The sequence below is a fragment of the Notamacropus eugenii genome, chromosome 1 (assembly GCF_028372415.1).
Source record: "Notamacropus eugenii isolate mMacEug1 chromosome 1, mMacEug1.pri_v2, whole genome shotgun sequence".
Lineage (NCBI taxonomy): Eukaryota > Metazoa > Chordata > Mammalia > Diprotodontia > Macropodidae > Notamacropus > Notamacropus eugenii.
Window position 1 is genome coordinate 318,879,789 of NC_092872.1, and position 15,804 is coordinate 318,895,592.

Here is a 15,804-nt window from a genome sequence, read left to right on the forward strand (position 1 = left end):
CTGAGAAGGCCTCTAATTCAGCAGCCAACAAATGGACATTTGTACTTAACTTTAACATTTCCAATAAAAAGGAATTCCATCACCTTAAAAGGCAGCCTATTCCATTTTTAACGGCTATAATAGTCATTTTCTTCATACTGATCGGAAATCCATTTATTGATCCTAGTTTGGAAAAACACAAAATATACCTAATCCTTCCTAATGATTATCCTTCAACTATTTTTTAAAAAACCATCATTTTCCACACCTCAAGTCTTATCTTTTCCAGGATAAACACAATCCTTTACTTCAACCAATTCAAAGTATTTTTTTGACATTATACATAACATAATAAATTTTTATCCATCTAAATGTTTTGTTAGTAATGTTCATATAACTGACAGGGGAGCTCCACAACAGATAAGAATTGTCCGTCCTTTGAGAAACTTAAAAGATTTTCCTGGTTCCCTGGATAAGGAGTCTAAGATAAAGAATGTCTTGAAGTATATTTATGATATATATGTTCCAGTTCTAAGCATTTTGGATAACTAGAAATTCTGGATCATGAGTGTCTAGATATGAGACATTTTAGTACTTCTAGATGCACATGAGAGTCTTCCTAATTTGATTTTGTAGCAATTTGGAAAGAGAACAATATAAAATTTATCTTTGCATAAAATAACTTTCCATTATTATAAAAATCAGTCTAAAGCTGTTAAGATGACAACGGTAATAGGGGATCATAGGATCATGAATTGAAAAGCCCAGAAGAACCTTAGAGGTTATCTAGTTCAGCCCCCTTATTTTACAATAAATAAGCTGAGGCCCAGCAAGGTTAAATGACTTACCAGAGGTCACTTTCAGTTTTTAAATACTTGAAAGAATAATCCTTTTTTAAACATTTTATTCTAGACCATTAATATAATTAGTATAGTAATTACAAATCATTACTAATGAAGCAAGTAGCCCAGGCACTTTTAATAATAAAACACAGTTTGTTTACTGTACTTGTATTTAAGAATTCTCTAATCCAAATTTCTTGCTAATTCCAACTATATTACCTAGCTAGTCAAAAAATTAGTGAGGGTTTTATTGAAAAAACAACCTGTAACAAATACCATGTTTCATAAGTAAATAAAATCTAAGAATGAAATCCTAATATTTAATGTTAGGAAAGAACTTTAATCAAAAGTGTAATAGAAGGATGGAACTTGGATATTATAGGTAATGGAGAGTTCCTATGCCCATTGCATTATCTCAAGCATCAGCTGCCTCAAACCAATTTTTATTAAGTGCTAAGTGGGTTACTTCATGATTTAATAAATGTCTTTAGTAAAATAATCATTCTTGTTAGTTTATAGTAAGAACTACATACATTAACTAGAGTTAAAGTTTCACTTAGACTAAATATGATTATAATTTGTACATTTATGTTTTCTTGCATCGTAAAGCTATGATTGGGTAACAAAGTTTTGCTTTGGAATAATCTACCATGTAGGAATTCTTCGTAGGGTATGTATGTATGTTTTATGTATGCACGTAAGAATATATGTTGAATTTAATCTATCCAGATATTAAATATCAAAATATATTGTTTCTATATAGTACTTTTAATTTGTGTTTTAATTTGATCTAATTTGTAATTGCAGGAACTTATTATTGGTGCATTTTTTGTGGTATAACTCTCCCGTTAATTGAAAGTATAATATATAGATATAGATCAGAACTTCAGAAACTCAAAAGACAGAGTATTCTTTGTGGTATCCCTGCAGTTTTATTGAAAGTATAATTTGCTATAATAAAAGACTAAAAGAAATCTGACAGGCAGCAGAGAATTGACCTCAGAGCCAGGAAAACTAGATTCAAGACCTGTATTTGTAATTGTATTTGTAATATGTGTAATTGTATTTGTGTTGACTTTGTAACCATGGGCAAATGATGCAACATCCCCCGTGCTCTATGCGATCTAATTAGGATAGAAGTTTCAGAGAAAGTGCTGACCTGAATTGGTAGAGGGAGCTATACTTAACCAGGAATTCCCTATAGCAATAATGTCACTATGTACAAATATATAAGGTGAAATGGTATAGGAATAAAATTTTACTCTTTGATTTAAAAGGCTAGTTTCACAAGGATAAGTTGCAAAATTCATGACTAAGCAACAATACATTTGAAAAAAGACTTGGTGTTTTAGCAAACTATAAATTTAGGAGTGTGGTATAGAAACCAACCAAAAAAAACCCCTTTATATAATGTGAGACTAAATTAATAGAGGAGGAGTATCTGGTACTAGAAAAATGATACAGTCCTATTGCGCTCTGCCCTACTCACACTACCTTTAGGATAAATATTATTAAGCTATTGAGTGAAGGGCCCTGACATTATGTAATGAGGACTAGCTAAAGGAACTAGAGATGTTTAATTAGGTAAAAGAAGACATCATTGCTGTTGCTAAGTATCTGAAGAGCTATTGGTTGGGAAAGTTGTAGATTTGTTACGCTTGGCTCCAGGAGGCTGGACTAGCCGTGGATAAAAGTGGCAGAGACAAATTTAGGTTCAATATAAGATAAAACATACTAGCATTTAATTTTTGGAAAAACAGAAGGTGACAGGTTCTTCCTAATTTGAGATCTTCAGGGAAGTGTTGAAGGATCACTTGTCAAGTAATATTTAAGTATGGGTTTGACTAGATGATTCCTGAGATCTCTTCCAACACTGAGGTTATGTGATTCTATGAAAGTTATCTATCCAAATTAACTGATTTTAGTTTCCTCTACTGACAAAGAATAGGCATGAAAAGGGAGAGTATTTTGGAAAATATTTTTTAAAATATAAGTGTTTTCTGTAACTATTTAAATTTCTTGTAGGAACCTACTAGGAGTTCTTAATCTTTTTTTGTGTCATAGATACCTTTGGCAATCTGGTAAGCCTATGGACTTCTTAGAATGTTTTTAAGTATATAAGGTAAAATACATGAGAATACAAAGAAAACTAATTATATTGAAATAAAATCACCATAGTACCTAAAAAAACGAGTTTATGGACTCAGCATTAAGAAGAATCTCTAAAGTAGAGGGCAATAAAAGGTGTGTGTTTACTTACAAAAACAGTACCCTTACTCTTTCAGAAGATTGAAGCACGAGTATCTGCTGATGAGGACCTCAAACTTTCTGACCTTCTAAAATATTATTTAAGGGAATCCCAAGCTGCTAAGGTGACTTTGTTGTTCGTTGTTCTTTGAGATGTTTTATGAGCCAGTAAACATCATTAGTCTTATGCTTTGTATGCCATATACTGCTTCTCTAAAACTTCCGTGACTGCAGCCAGGAATGATTTCCTGTGAATTCTGTAAACTTCCATTAAGCTAACCAGAAATGTCTCTAAAAAAAGCATTTTGGGTCTCTAACAAATTTCCAATTTGCTGAAATTCCACTAAGGAAAAGAAAGTCATTTTAAAAAGCTTTTTAGCATTTTAGCTTCGGGACATTTACTTAAACTTTTAATAATATAAATAAAAGTGACTTTGGGAAGGCTTTAAATACTGCCTACAAAAATCAGCATCTGATAGTCTAGATTTAATGTTAATTTATGAAGCAGATGAGTCTGAGTACCAATGCATACTTCTTATTTCATACCAAATTCTCACAAAAGAATATACAGAGGTACACTTTATATTTCATTTTGCAAAAATAATTTCTATAATAAATGGTTTTTAATAAATCATGTCTTAGAAGCTGCTTACATAGAAAAATGCAATAGAGAAATATAGTATATGGGAGATAACTGAAAAAGTCATTCAGAACAAGATTCTAATCAGAATTTTCAGAAACCACAGGGAAAAAAATGACCTCAGATACATTTGTTTTGTGAAATGCACTGTAATTTCAAAATAGTTTAAAGTGTATACTTTATTCATACCTAAAGAGAATCTGATTTTTAAGCTTAAGAATGTTGAATTTCTTCATCTCATGTAAATATAACTTAATCCCCAAAATATTAAGCATCTGCTTTATTCAGGTCACTGCACTAAGTAAAAATCTATTCTCATTCAATAATTTTGAGAGACAAAGAGATTTATAGAATAATGACCTCGGGCCAGTAGGTTCCAAATCCTGCTGCAGGAACTTACTATGTGACCTTAACACATGTTGGCAAGTCATATGCAGCACCTTTATGTACTGCAGTTTCCTCAGCTATAAAAAGGGATATAAGTAGTCCCTGCCTGGCAGGGTTCTTGAAAGGATCAAATGCAATAACATGGAAAATGCTTTGGAAAACCTGTAAGCACCATATAAATGCCAGCTGTAAAACTTGCCAAGGAAACGCTTATTTCATGTTAGATACAAAAAGGAAGAAAAATATAAGAACTAGAAGGAAAAATGAAATGTGTTTACTGAGGCTACATTTTTAAGCTCAGTATAATGCACATATCTATTTCATCTTATAATTTACAAAAGTACTGTCATACATTTTATATTGCTTCGTTTTCACAATATCTATGAAATGTAGCAAACATTAATTTTTCCTGTTTTATGCATGAAGCTGAGGCTCAATCATGGTTGCTATGTGACTGTCCAAAGTAATAGATATTAAAGAGGGACAGGATTCAGACTTAAAATCTCTGACTTCTACTCTACTACTGAGATACTGTTCTCCTTTATAACACATGTATCTTTATTAAAAAAAAATCTTACTTGGAACTTTAGCTTTATAAACTATTAGATTTACTGTTTTGTAATGGAATTTGTTTCAAATGATCTGTTTTTCTACATTTAAGCATGTTCCATTTCTCATGATTTTAATGAGTTTCTCACTATTAATAACATAAGGTTTCTTCATTTTTACATGCACAAAATGTGGCATATGAACCATGTTTGTTCCCAGGTTTCTTTTTGAGAGAACTCTAAGCTCTGACTGAACATAGTATTCTTTTTCTTTTCTTTGTATTTACATGATAAAAAATTAGTGAAGTCTTACAAAAACCAAAAACTCACTTTAACTGCTAAGCTAAATGATTGAAAATAATAACTGTGAGCTTGTGAAATCTCTTACTTTGGAACATGCTATTTTGTAGGATCTCCTGTACAGAAGATCTAGGTCACTAGTGGATTATGAAAATGCTAACAAGGCACTGGATAAAGCAAGAGCCAAAAATAAAGATGTTCTACAGGCTGAAACCTCTCAGCAAGTGTGTTGTCAGAAATTTGAAAAGATATCAGAATCTGCAAAGCAAGGTACTGTCTTTGTAATCTTTGTTTACAGGAAATATCCCAAACTAATAGGTAAATTAAATTTTAAATCTTAATTTCTTTCTTTTGTAGAACTTATTGACTTTAAGACAAGAAGAGTTGCTGCATTCAGAAAAAATTTAGTGGAACTGGCAGAACTGGAACTAAAACATGCAAAGGTATTAAGACATTTTAAAAATATCAGTCATGATGTTTGTACATACCAGTTGAACTATGAAAAAGAACAGAGAAAGAGACAGGATTGGGATTTCATTGGTATAAGGGGCTCCCAGTGATGAAATTGTCTACTAGTTCAGGCTAGCATCCCTTCTGCAATGAAGTGTCTCTTTCTCTTCCCCCACTCTCCCAGTTTATTTATTCTAAGAATTATTTATTTTTTTCACTTAGAGTTCCAGAATCTCTCTTTAAGCCCTCCTTAACCCATTGAGAAGGCAAGCAATCTCAGTTACACATATTAAAACATGCCAAACACATTTCCATATTAGCCATGTTACAAAAAATAAGCAAGAAAAATAAAGTGAGAGAATTATAGTTCAATTTACACTGAAAGTTCCTCAGTTCTATATGCAAGTGGATGACATTTTTCATGAAGAATCTTTGGTAATTGTCTTTGATCATTGTATTAATCAGAGTAGCAAAGTCTTTTACAGTTGATCATTGTTACGGTATTGTTGCTGTGCAAAATGGTTTGCTAGTTCTTTTCACTTCAAAAGAGTTTATATTGGTGTTTCTAGGTTATTGTGAAACCACTCCTCTCATTATGTTGTGTAGCATAATAATACTATTCTGTTAATTTGTTCAAACGTTCCCCATCAATTTCCAATTCTTTGCACCACAAAAGGAGCTGCTATATATATTTTTTTTTTTAACATATGTAAGTCCTCCTTTTTCTGTGATCTCTTTGGTATTGCTGGGAGAAAGGGTATGTATGGTTTTATAGCCCCTTGAGAATATTTCCAAATTGTTCTCCAGAATACTTGAACTAGTTCACAGCTATACTAACTCATTAGTGTGCCTATTTTCTCACATCTCCTCCAGCATTTTTCATTTCTGATAGATGTGAGATAATATCTCAAAGTAATTTTCCTATCTCTAATCAATAGTGATTTTGACCATTTTTTCATATGACTGTAGATTGCTTTGATTTTGTTTTTTCTTCTGAAAGCTGCCTTTTCATGTCCTTTATCAGTTGCTGAAATGTCTCTTATTTTTATATATTTGACCGAGTTCTTTGTTGCTGTTCAGTTGTTTCAGTCATGTTCAACTATTCATATCTCATTTGGGGTTTTCTTAGCAAAGGTACTGGAGTGATTTGCCATTTCTTTCTCCAATTCATTTTGCAGATGAGGAACTGTGGCAAACAGGGTAGATAACCTGCCCAGAGTCACACAGCCAGTAAATGTGTGACGCTAGATTTGAACTCATGAAGATGAGTCTTCCTGATTCCACCTAGCTGCCCAGTTCTATATTCAGTATATATTTGAGAAATGAAGCCTTTATCAGAGAAACTTGCTGTCAAAAAAATTTTTTTGATACTGTTTTATTGGTTATGGTGCTTTTTAGTAAATGTATCTAATAAACTATATATTGTTGGATTATTTTCTAATCCACTTGACTGTTTTATGACTTAGTTCATTACATTCCCATTCCCATTTATGATTGTTTAACTGTATTTCCCTACATTCTATTTTCTTCTACATATCCTTCTCTCTTTGTCTTTTTACCCTGTCCCTCCTCAAAAATCCATTTTGTTTCTAACCACTGCACCCCCCTTTTATCAACACTACGTTTTTCTTATTCCCTTCCCCTCTTACTTCCCTGTTGTGTAAGATAGATTTCTGTATCCATGTGAGTATGTATATTTATATATAATTTTTACTCTTTGACCAGTTTAAGTGAAAGTGAGGTTTAACCATTGCCCACTCACACCTCTCATTTCCCACTCACACCTCTCATTTCCCATCCACTGTAAAAGCTCTTCCTTGTGGGCTTCTATTGTATAAAATAATTTTATCTTTTATAGGTCATCAGAACATAATTGACTCACATTGGTTCCCTATGCCTATTTATACTCCTTCTGATAAATAATGATGAAGTTTTTAAGAGGTACCTTTCCACATTGGAATGTAAATTGTTTAACCTTAATGAGTCCTTTATGATTTCTCTTTTATGTTTGCCTTTTTGTGCTTCTCTTGTCAGAGTTTCTGTTCAGTTCTAGTCTTTTTATCAGCTCTGCATTTCATTAAATGTCAATTTTTTTCCCCCTGAAGTATTATACTCAGTTTTGCTGGGTAGGTTTTTCTTCATTGTAGTCCCAAATCCTTTGCCTTCTGGAATATCGTATTTCAAGTCCCTCCTCTCCTGTAATGTGGAAAGTCCTAAATCTTATGTGATCTTGACCATTGCTCCATGGTATTGGAATTGTTTTTTGCTTTGTTTTTTTTTTTTTTTCGGTTTTCTCCTTGACCTTGGAACTATGGAATTTGGCTATAGCCTTTTTGAGAGTTTTTATTTTGGTATTACTTTCAGGAGATCATTGATGGATTCTTTCCGTTTCTATTTTGCCCTCTGCATCTAAGATATGAGGCACATTTGCTTTATAGTTTCTTGAAATTTGGTGGTGAATAGCATGAATTTATAACACAATGTAATGTGATGGTTTTTAACATTTTACTTGTAATTTATTTTCTTTATCATAGTAATTTCACCTTTAAGACTCCCCAAGGGAATCTTTCCCCATGCTATTGAATCTTCCTTTGTAACAAAGAAAAACACTTAAGCAAATCTAGTAGACAGTACTCAATCAATTGGTAATGTATCATATTCCACATCCTTACATCATATTCCACACCTCTGCTGAGATGAAGGAAAACTTGTTCATCGGTTCCCCTGGGCTGAGATCACCGCTAATCCAGCTGATTTCCTTTGAGATTTGTTTTTGTTTATGTTACTGGATTAAAATTACTATTTTTCTTAATTTGTTTACTTCATCAGTTCTTATAAATCTTTTCTTGTTTTTTTCTCTGAATTTTTTATATCCTTAATTTTTAATGTATAGTAATATTCCATAGGTGGCACAGTACATAGAGTGCCAGTCTTGGAAGCAAGAAGACCTGAGTTAAAATGAGACCTTACACATTTACTGGCTGTGTGACCCTAGGCAAGTCACATAACCCAGTTTGCCTGTTTCTTTAAACGAGCTGGAGAAGGAAATGGCAAACTACTCTAGTATTGTTGCCAAGAAAATCCTAAATGGGGTCATGAAGAGCTGGACATGACTGAATAGCAACAACAGCGTAACACAGTTTGGTCGGCCACCTGCAGATTGATGGATATGCCACTTTTTTTTCAAGTTTTTGCTACCACTATAAATGTTGCCATGAATATTTTGCCATATCGATGGTTTAAATTTCTGCTGTTGATCTCCTTGTTATATATGATACTCATTAATTGGATAACTGAGAAAAAGAGGACTTTATTTGTATAATTTCAAATTTTTATCAAGAATGGTTGGATCATTAAACACCAAATTGAAAATCCAAAAAAAAAAAAAGAGATTAGTAAAATTGAATTTAGAACTTAAAATTTTTTTAAGGATGTTAAAAATAATAAATTTTAAGAAAAGAATAGTTGGACTATTTTGTAGCTCCAACCAGTTAACCCTGTCTCCTCCCATAGCCTCCTCAACACTAGTCCACTCTATGTCACCTTTCCCAGTTTCCTGAGCTTTAAGCTGTTTTAATTTACTTCTGTTATTAGTGATTTTGATTGTTGTTGGTAGTTTATGTTTTTTCCTTTGAAACTTTTACATACTCTTTGACCACTTATTTATTGGGAAATAACGTTTGTCTTTATACTAATTTCCCATTAGTCTTGGATGTCAGACTTTTATGCTAGATTTTTAGGTGAAAAAATTTTTTTCACTCAATAGCTTCTCATTCTGGCTACATTGATCTTGTTCATACAAAACTCCTTTTAATTTTATATTATTGGAATTATCTATTTTATCTTTTATTGTTGCCACCTCTTTCCCTTCTTTGGTTAAGTATTTCTTCCTCACTCCCTTTACGTTTACTGATCCCTTGACACAGTTATGAAAAATATTCTGGATTTTCTCTTAATAGTATAAACTTTTACATTTTTAATGATATAACCTTTTACCTTTTGTTCACCTTTATTTAGAGTCCATTGCTATTAATGTTGATCTACACCTATTTCCCATCAAACTACTTTCCATTTTTCCAACAGCTCTTGTCAAAAGAGTTCAATTTCTATCCACCCACCCACACTCTCATTCTTCCCTGCTCCCTCCCCAGGTACGCCATGTTTGAGTGCTGCAACCATACCATTATGACTTCTGGCACAGAATAATAAGCACACAATAAATACTTGCTGGTTGATTGATTAATTCTTATTTTGAAAATTATTACCTTTAAGACTCCATACCTGCTATTTTCAATTATTTTCTTCTAAAGACTGCTTTCATTGCTTGAAAAAAAAATTATAATTATTTTTGCATGTTTTTACTTCTAGTTATTCAATAATACTAGTACTTTGTCTTTTTATTTCTTTGTTCCATCAAATGACTATTTTGTAAAAAGTACCTCGCCATGATTAGAACTACATATTCTTTAAATATTCTTATTCAAAAGATCCATGTCTCTCAAGTGTAATTTTTCAATGATTTCTTTTTTGTTTATGTTTCCCTTAAGCTCATTGAGCTCTGAAAGAGCAACATTAAAGTTTCTAATAATGTGTTTTGTTGTCTTCTTTGTAATTTGTGTTTTCCTATAAAAACTTAGACATTAGAATATTTTCAAGGAGGATTGTGTGTGTGTGTATAAATACTCATGCATATATGTGTATGGTTCCTTTAAGCATAATACAGTTTCCTGGTTTTCTATCTTGACATGAGTTTTTATAATTTTATGTATAATTATGATTGCAACTCTTGCTTTTTGAAATTGACTTGAAGCATATTAAATTTTGTTCTAACTTGTCATTTTCATTTTATACTTCTGTATTTAAAAGTATTTCTTTAATATAGCAAATGTTTGGGTTTTGGGTTTTTTTTTCCTTTCTTTTATTGAGGAATTAAGTCAATTGACATTGATGGATCTAATTGTTAGCTTTTGTTTTCCTGCATGTAATTTTTTGCATTAGGTTTTTTCCCCATTATTTTTTTATGTCATTAATTAATGTAATTAATTGTGCTTGACATTTGATTATAGTTTCCTCTCATGTCCTCTTCATCCCATGAGATTCATAAAATATCACTAATATTTGTGTTGTATTTGCTTGGGTATTTTTTTTTTTGTCCCCCATTAGATTTATGCTCCTTGAGAGTAGGGGTTATTTCATTCTTTAAATTTTTATTCCCACCAGCAAGCACAGTGCTCTGTACATAGTAGACATCTAATAAGTACTTATGTTTATAATAAGTACTTATAAGTCATATACTTGTGTTCCTGTTGGAGTGTAAGCTTCTTGGATGACAGGATTATTTAATTCTTAGATTTTTTTTTTCTTTACTTCCAGTCTCTAGCACTTGCTAGGTGAAATAGGGAAGTTAAGGAGTTGTCACTCAGGGGAGGTTTAGATGTGTTGCTTTTGAAATACCTACAGGATTTCTATTGAAATATTCATAGTGTAACTAGGTTTTGCAGTGGATAGAATGCCAGACCTGGAGTCAGTAAGACTCATCCTCAAATCTGACCTCAGACACTTAGCTGTGTGACCCTGGACGAATCACTTAATCCAGTTTATCTCAGTTCTTCATCTGTAAAATGAGCAGAAGGACATAATGGCAAACCACTCCAGTATCTTTGCCAAGAAAATGCAAAAGGGAGTCAATAAAGAGTCAAACACTACTGCAGTAACTAAACAGCAAGAGAGAGTATAAAACAGAAGACAAGACAGCTTTTCATGCACACTTATATTTAGGAAATATAATGTAGATGTTAAATTAGCAATAAAAAAAACTGTGGAGTAGTCAGAAAGATACAAGGAGTGTTGCAAAAACCAAAAGAGGACACAATGTCCAGGAGAGGCTGCTATGCATTGTCAAATGTAGCTGAAAAGCCAAAAAGGAACTGAGAAAAGCCCCATCAGCTTGAGCAATTAAGAGATCATTAATAACTTCAGAGACATTAATATCATCTGAATAATGAAGTGAGAAGCCTGATTGTGGAGGATTGAAGAATAACAAAGGAAGAAGTGGAAGTGACAGATATAGAGAGGTTTTTGTGAATAAGTGGTAGGGGAAATATGTAAAGAGATACAAGATCAGTGCTTAAGATGCATTTTTAAGTTTGATAAACTGGGGCTTGTTTATAAGCAGTAGGGAAGGAAATAAAAATTAAGAATTAGATAAAGAGGAAATCTGCTAGAGAAGAAAGGGTAAGATGGTATCAAGAGTATATAGGAATTTGGGCAGGACAAAGGGTTTTGAGATGTAAAGAATGAGAAGAAGGATCTCAAGGCAATGGTATCAGTTTTCTCAAATAAGTGATAAAGTCATCAACTGAGAAAGGAGGAGAGGAAATGATAAACTTGAAAAATTTTGGAATAACTTCTATGGACAGTAGCGTAGAGAATGAATTACGGAGGAATGAAAGGATTATTTTGCTATAAAAAGGGTATAGTTTAGATCAGCACTTCTTAAACTTTTTCCATTCATGACACCTTCAGCACTTCTAAAACTGTGGGTCATAACCCTATTTGGTGTCTCAGCTTACAGTGTAAGAAGCTCTGGTTTAGATAACTTAAATTTGTAGTGAACCTTGTTTACTTGGTTTTATGATTTTTCTCCATTCAGTAGTAATAGTGGAGTAAGAATGGAGGCTGAAGATAGTAGTACTAAACCAGAGTTGCTGTTAAAAACAGCTAAAGGGGAGCCAAGGAAACAAGAATAGAGGCAGCAACCTAGCTGAATTCTCCCAAGATTTCCCTCCACACAACTTTAAAATAATGCTTCTGATTGAACTCTGAGAGTAACAGAACCAAAAAAAAAAAAAAAAGGTCAAGGTGTGAGACATTTTTTCCAGTACATGACATCTTAGAAGATAGGCAAGAGGGGTTTGTGACATGAGGGTGGGTCCAGCATGAAGTGTACGCAGCAGCAACACTAGCGGTGGGTCTTGGAGGCAGCTGTGACAGCAGCAGCTTTGAGAGGTCTCGATCCAGAGATGGGAAATTGGTCAACTGGTCAGAAAGATTGCACGGGACCCTAAAGTGACACAAGGCACAGGACTGGAAGCTGTTTGGCAATTCTGTTGCCCATACTCAGTTCTAGAGTGAAGAAGAGTATAAATTAGGGGAAATGGATATTTAATGAAATAGAATATTTTCCTGATGGAAAGACCAAAGCTGATTAGAAAATATGACATTCAAGTGTAAGACAATAAAGAGAAGCATAAAAAGGTAAACATGAAAGATAAATCATAAGGGACTCAAAAAGGTTAAATTATTCATATTTTTATATGGAAAGATGATACATGTAACTCCTAAGAATTTTATCATTATGAAGGCAGTTAGGAGTCTGCATAGACAGAGGATACAAGTATGAGTAAATTATGTTGGGATAGTCTCCAAAAGAAAAAAAAATAAGGGATGTACTGGGAGAAGGATAAAGGGAGAGGAGGAATGGAGGAAATTATCTCACAAAAGAAATGTGCAAAGAGTAGTTTTTATAATGGAGGGGGAAGTGTGGTGGTAGACTTGTGGGCAGGCACAGTGCCTATCAAATAGTAGATGCTTAATAATTGTTAACGGACGTATATTAAAATCCTTTAATAGAAGAACATAGATTGGGGTATAAAAGAACACTGACTGCACTGTGCACCCAAACGGTATACTAAGGTATTGAGTTCCTTGAGAAAATTCAAAAACTGATTCTTTATCCCTCTGCTTATCCCACTAGTGTACAGTAGTATACTGGTACTTGAGGGTCAGAAGACCTGAGTTTGAATCTTATCTCTTGTTAGTGTGACCTTGGGCAAGTCATTTGACCTCTCTGTACCTTAATTTCCTTACTTGTAAAACAATATGGTTGAAGGAAGAGGTGTTTTTGCCACCACTAGTTCTAAAATTTTGTAACTTAATAGTTCTTTGAATTTATTGAAGAAGCTAATATTTAATTCAGAATTCATAAAATTGTCATTTTATTTAACAATTTCCTATGGGTTAAGTTTTTTTAAAGGTTTAATGTTACTTGGTTTCTGGGTTTTAAATACCGTCTTAGTTGTATTTTGTAAATAAAGTGTGTGCATTAATTTTCGTTTTCTTTATTTTCTAGGGCAATTTACAGCTGCTACAAAGTTGCCTGGCTGTGCTAAATGGAGATACATAAATGACACTCCATGTTCCTGTTAACAAGGGCTGCCTTCCTTTGTATTTTGTTGTCATTGTTGTTGTTGATGGCCTCCAAACATTTACAGAGCATTGGAGGAAAAAAAAATCAGCTGACAAAATGCACATAATCTGATTTTAAACAATGGTTTAATACTACTCTCAAATGATTCCTGAGTGTATAATGCTACTCTGCTCAGAAATACATATATTCACATGTACATTTATTTAATCACTGTATACTTTTCTTGTTCAGAAACCAAAAGTTGTTTTCTTGTGAAAGTAGGCAATATAATTATGTTCATGTTATAAGTATACGTACATGTAGCTGCCAATCTTATTTTTTGAATTATCCATTTGATCAAATGGGATATACATTTCCCTTGGTTATTTTTGAGTACTATTACTATAAAGCATTGTTTACTCATGTATACTTGCAAAGCTTCTTGATTTGGCTTATTTTTAGTTAATGAACATTTCTTAGAAATTTTAAAACAGATGTTATATGATCTCTTGTTATAATTTTTGAAGAAAAGCAAATGCATTAGTATGTTTGCCTTAACTTGTAGACTAATCCTTATTATTGTAAAATAAACAGTGATGACAGTGATATTTTTAAACTATGTAGTCATTGTATCACTATAAAATTTGCAATTGCTCTAGTAAACCTACTCATTTGTTAGGCTTTACAATGCAGGTTCAGTTTTTAAAAGTGATATATTGAACCAAGCACACCAGTCCCTTTGCAAAAAAAAAAAAAAGTAAGCTATACCTCTGCTCTCTTAACATATTCAAAGATGGAGTTTGGATAAGCCAATTTAAATATCTAGTTATAAAATATGGAAGCACAAAGTTGACATTGAGAATTACAAAGCCTAGATTTGGATTTAGTCATGAAGCTAGCTTTATGGTTTATGCTATCTGACTGCCTGGTGCTTGATTCCCCATCTTCTAGTTTGATTTGATAAGAAAATATTTGGTAGATTTTGGTTGAAAATCAGTACATAGAAACCACATTAATTGTCACAAATTAAAATTGGTTTTGACCTTTGTAATGTGAATGAACATTAGTTATGTTTACTGGCTTGAAGTTGTGTTGAGTTCAGTTTGATTTTTTCACTTTTTTGACCATTCTTTCCTTTGAAAGCATAGTCATTTGGGGTTAGGAAAAACTTAATGAGTTGACTAGTTTACTTTCCCTGCATTGTAGCAGGTTTGTTTACATTTTCCTACACCATTCCTGACAAATGCCTAATCTCAGTCTCAAATATTTTCAATGCTGGTGATTCCACAATCTATTTCTACATGTTCTGTTGCCTAACTATTATTTCTAGTTAAGTGTTTTTTAACTTTCTTCAATATCCCTGATAGCATTTAAACTATTCCTTTATTGTTGTTTTTGTTGTCTGTCATAGTTATGGGCTAAGAAGACCTGTAACTCTTCTTTGAAATAGAACCATAGCTTCTGGATTTTAAAATACAACTTCACTTACTGCCTTGGTGGCCTTGGGCATGTTACTTAACCTCTGCCTCAGTTTCTCCAGCTATAAAAGATAAATTTGCCTACCTCACAGGGGTGTTGTGAGGATTAATAAATGTTTTAAACTATTTTGAAAATATAAAGGTACTATGTGAATGCTGAACAATAATATGGAACTAAAAATGCAAACTCTGGGCATCTACTGTTATGCTTTTTATACTAAGGTTTACCTTTGTTTTGGTTAGGAGAGGCATTATGATTTTCACTTTGCCCTTCTTAGCATGCTGAAAATTTCTTGTGTTTGGCAGTGCTTAATAAATAAAAGTATTCATTATTTCACAGAGCCTTCTCCTTCCCTTTAACAGAATCCATATTCTACTCAAAGGGTTTATGTATTCCTTTCTCTGTAAGTATTTAAACTGGAAAGGCTCTTTTATCTTTTTATATAGGGTGCCATAATAATGGTAGCTAACATCAATCACATGGCTATGGAAGGTTATTTTTGCCAAAAATTAATAACTTTCCTTTTAGTTCTAACTAAACATTTTTTGCTAGTTCTCTAAAATCAGACTCTTGCAATGATAAAAATCAACTTTTCACTAGTCAACAATAAGGATGGCTATATTGTTAGCCTAGTTTTCAATGCTGATCTTTGATCCATAAACCTTTCTGCTATAGGAAGGTCTTGAACACCAACACCTCTCTTAGTTCTGCTTCAGTTTGGGGACAAAATGAAGCACAAGTCAC

At 32.8% G+C, this 15,804-nt stretch overlaps 1 protein-coding gene across 5 annotated transcripts in view; it reads left to right on the plus strand.

Moving 5' to 3' along the window:
• SNX6 (sorting nexin 6) overlaps positions 1-15,396 on the plus strand; it is an 83,707-nt gene extending 68,311 nt beyond the window's left edge. For 3 of the 5 annotated variants that reach the window (XM_072629634.1, XM_072629637.1, XM_072629636.1), the window contains 4 exons: positions 3,107-3,193; positions 5,054-5,213; positions 5,301-5,386; positions 13,525-15,396. In XM_072629634.1, coding sequence (XP_072485735.1) covers positions 3,107-3,193; positions 5,054-5,213; positions 5,301-5,386; positions 13,525-13,578 — 387 coding nt within the window. In that variant the 3' untranslated portion in view covers positions 13,579-15,396. The remainder of the gene's footprint in view (positions 1-3,106; positions 3,194-5,053; positions 5,214-5,300; positions 5,387-13,524) is intronic. The other 2 variants (XM_072629635.1, XM_072629638.1) reach the window with 1 other exon arrangement.
• Positions 15,397-15,804: the final 408 nt, after the last annotated feature.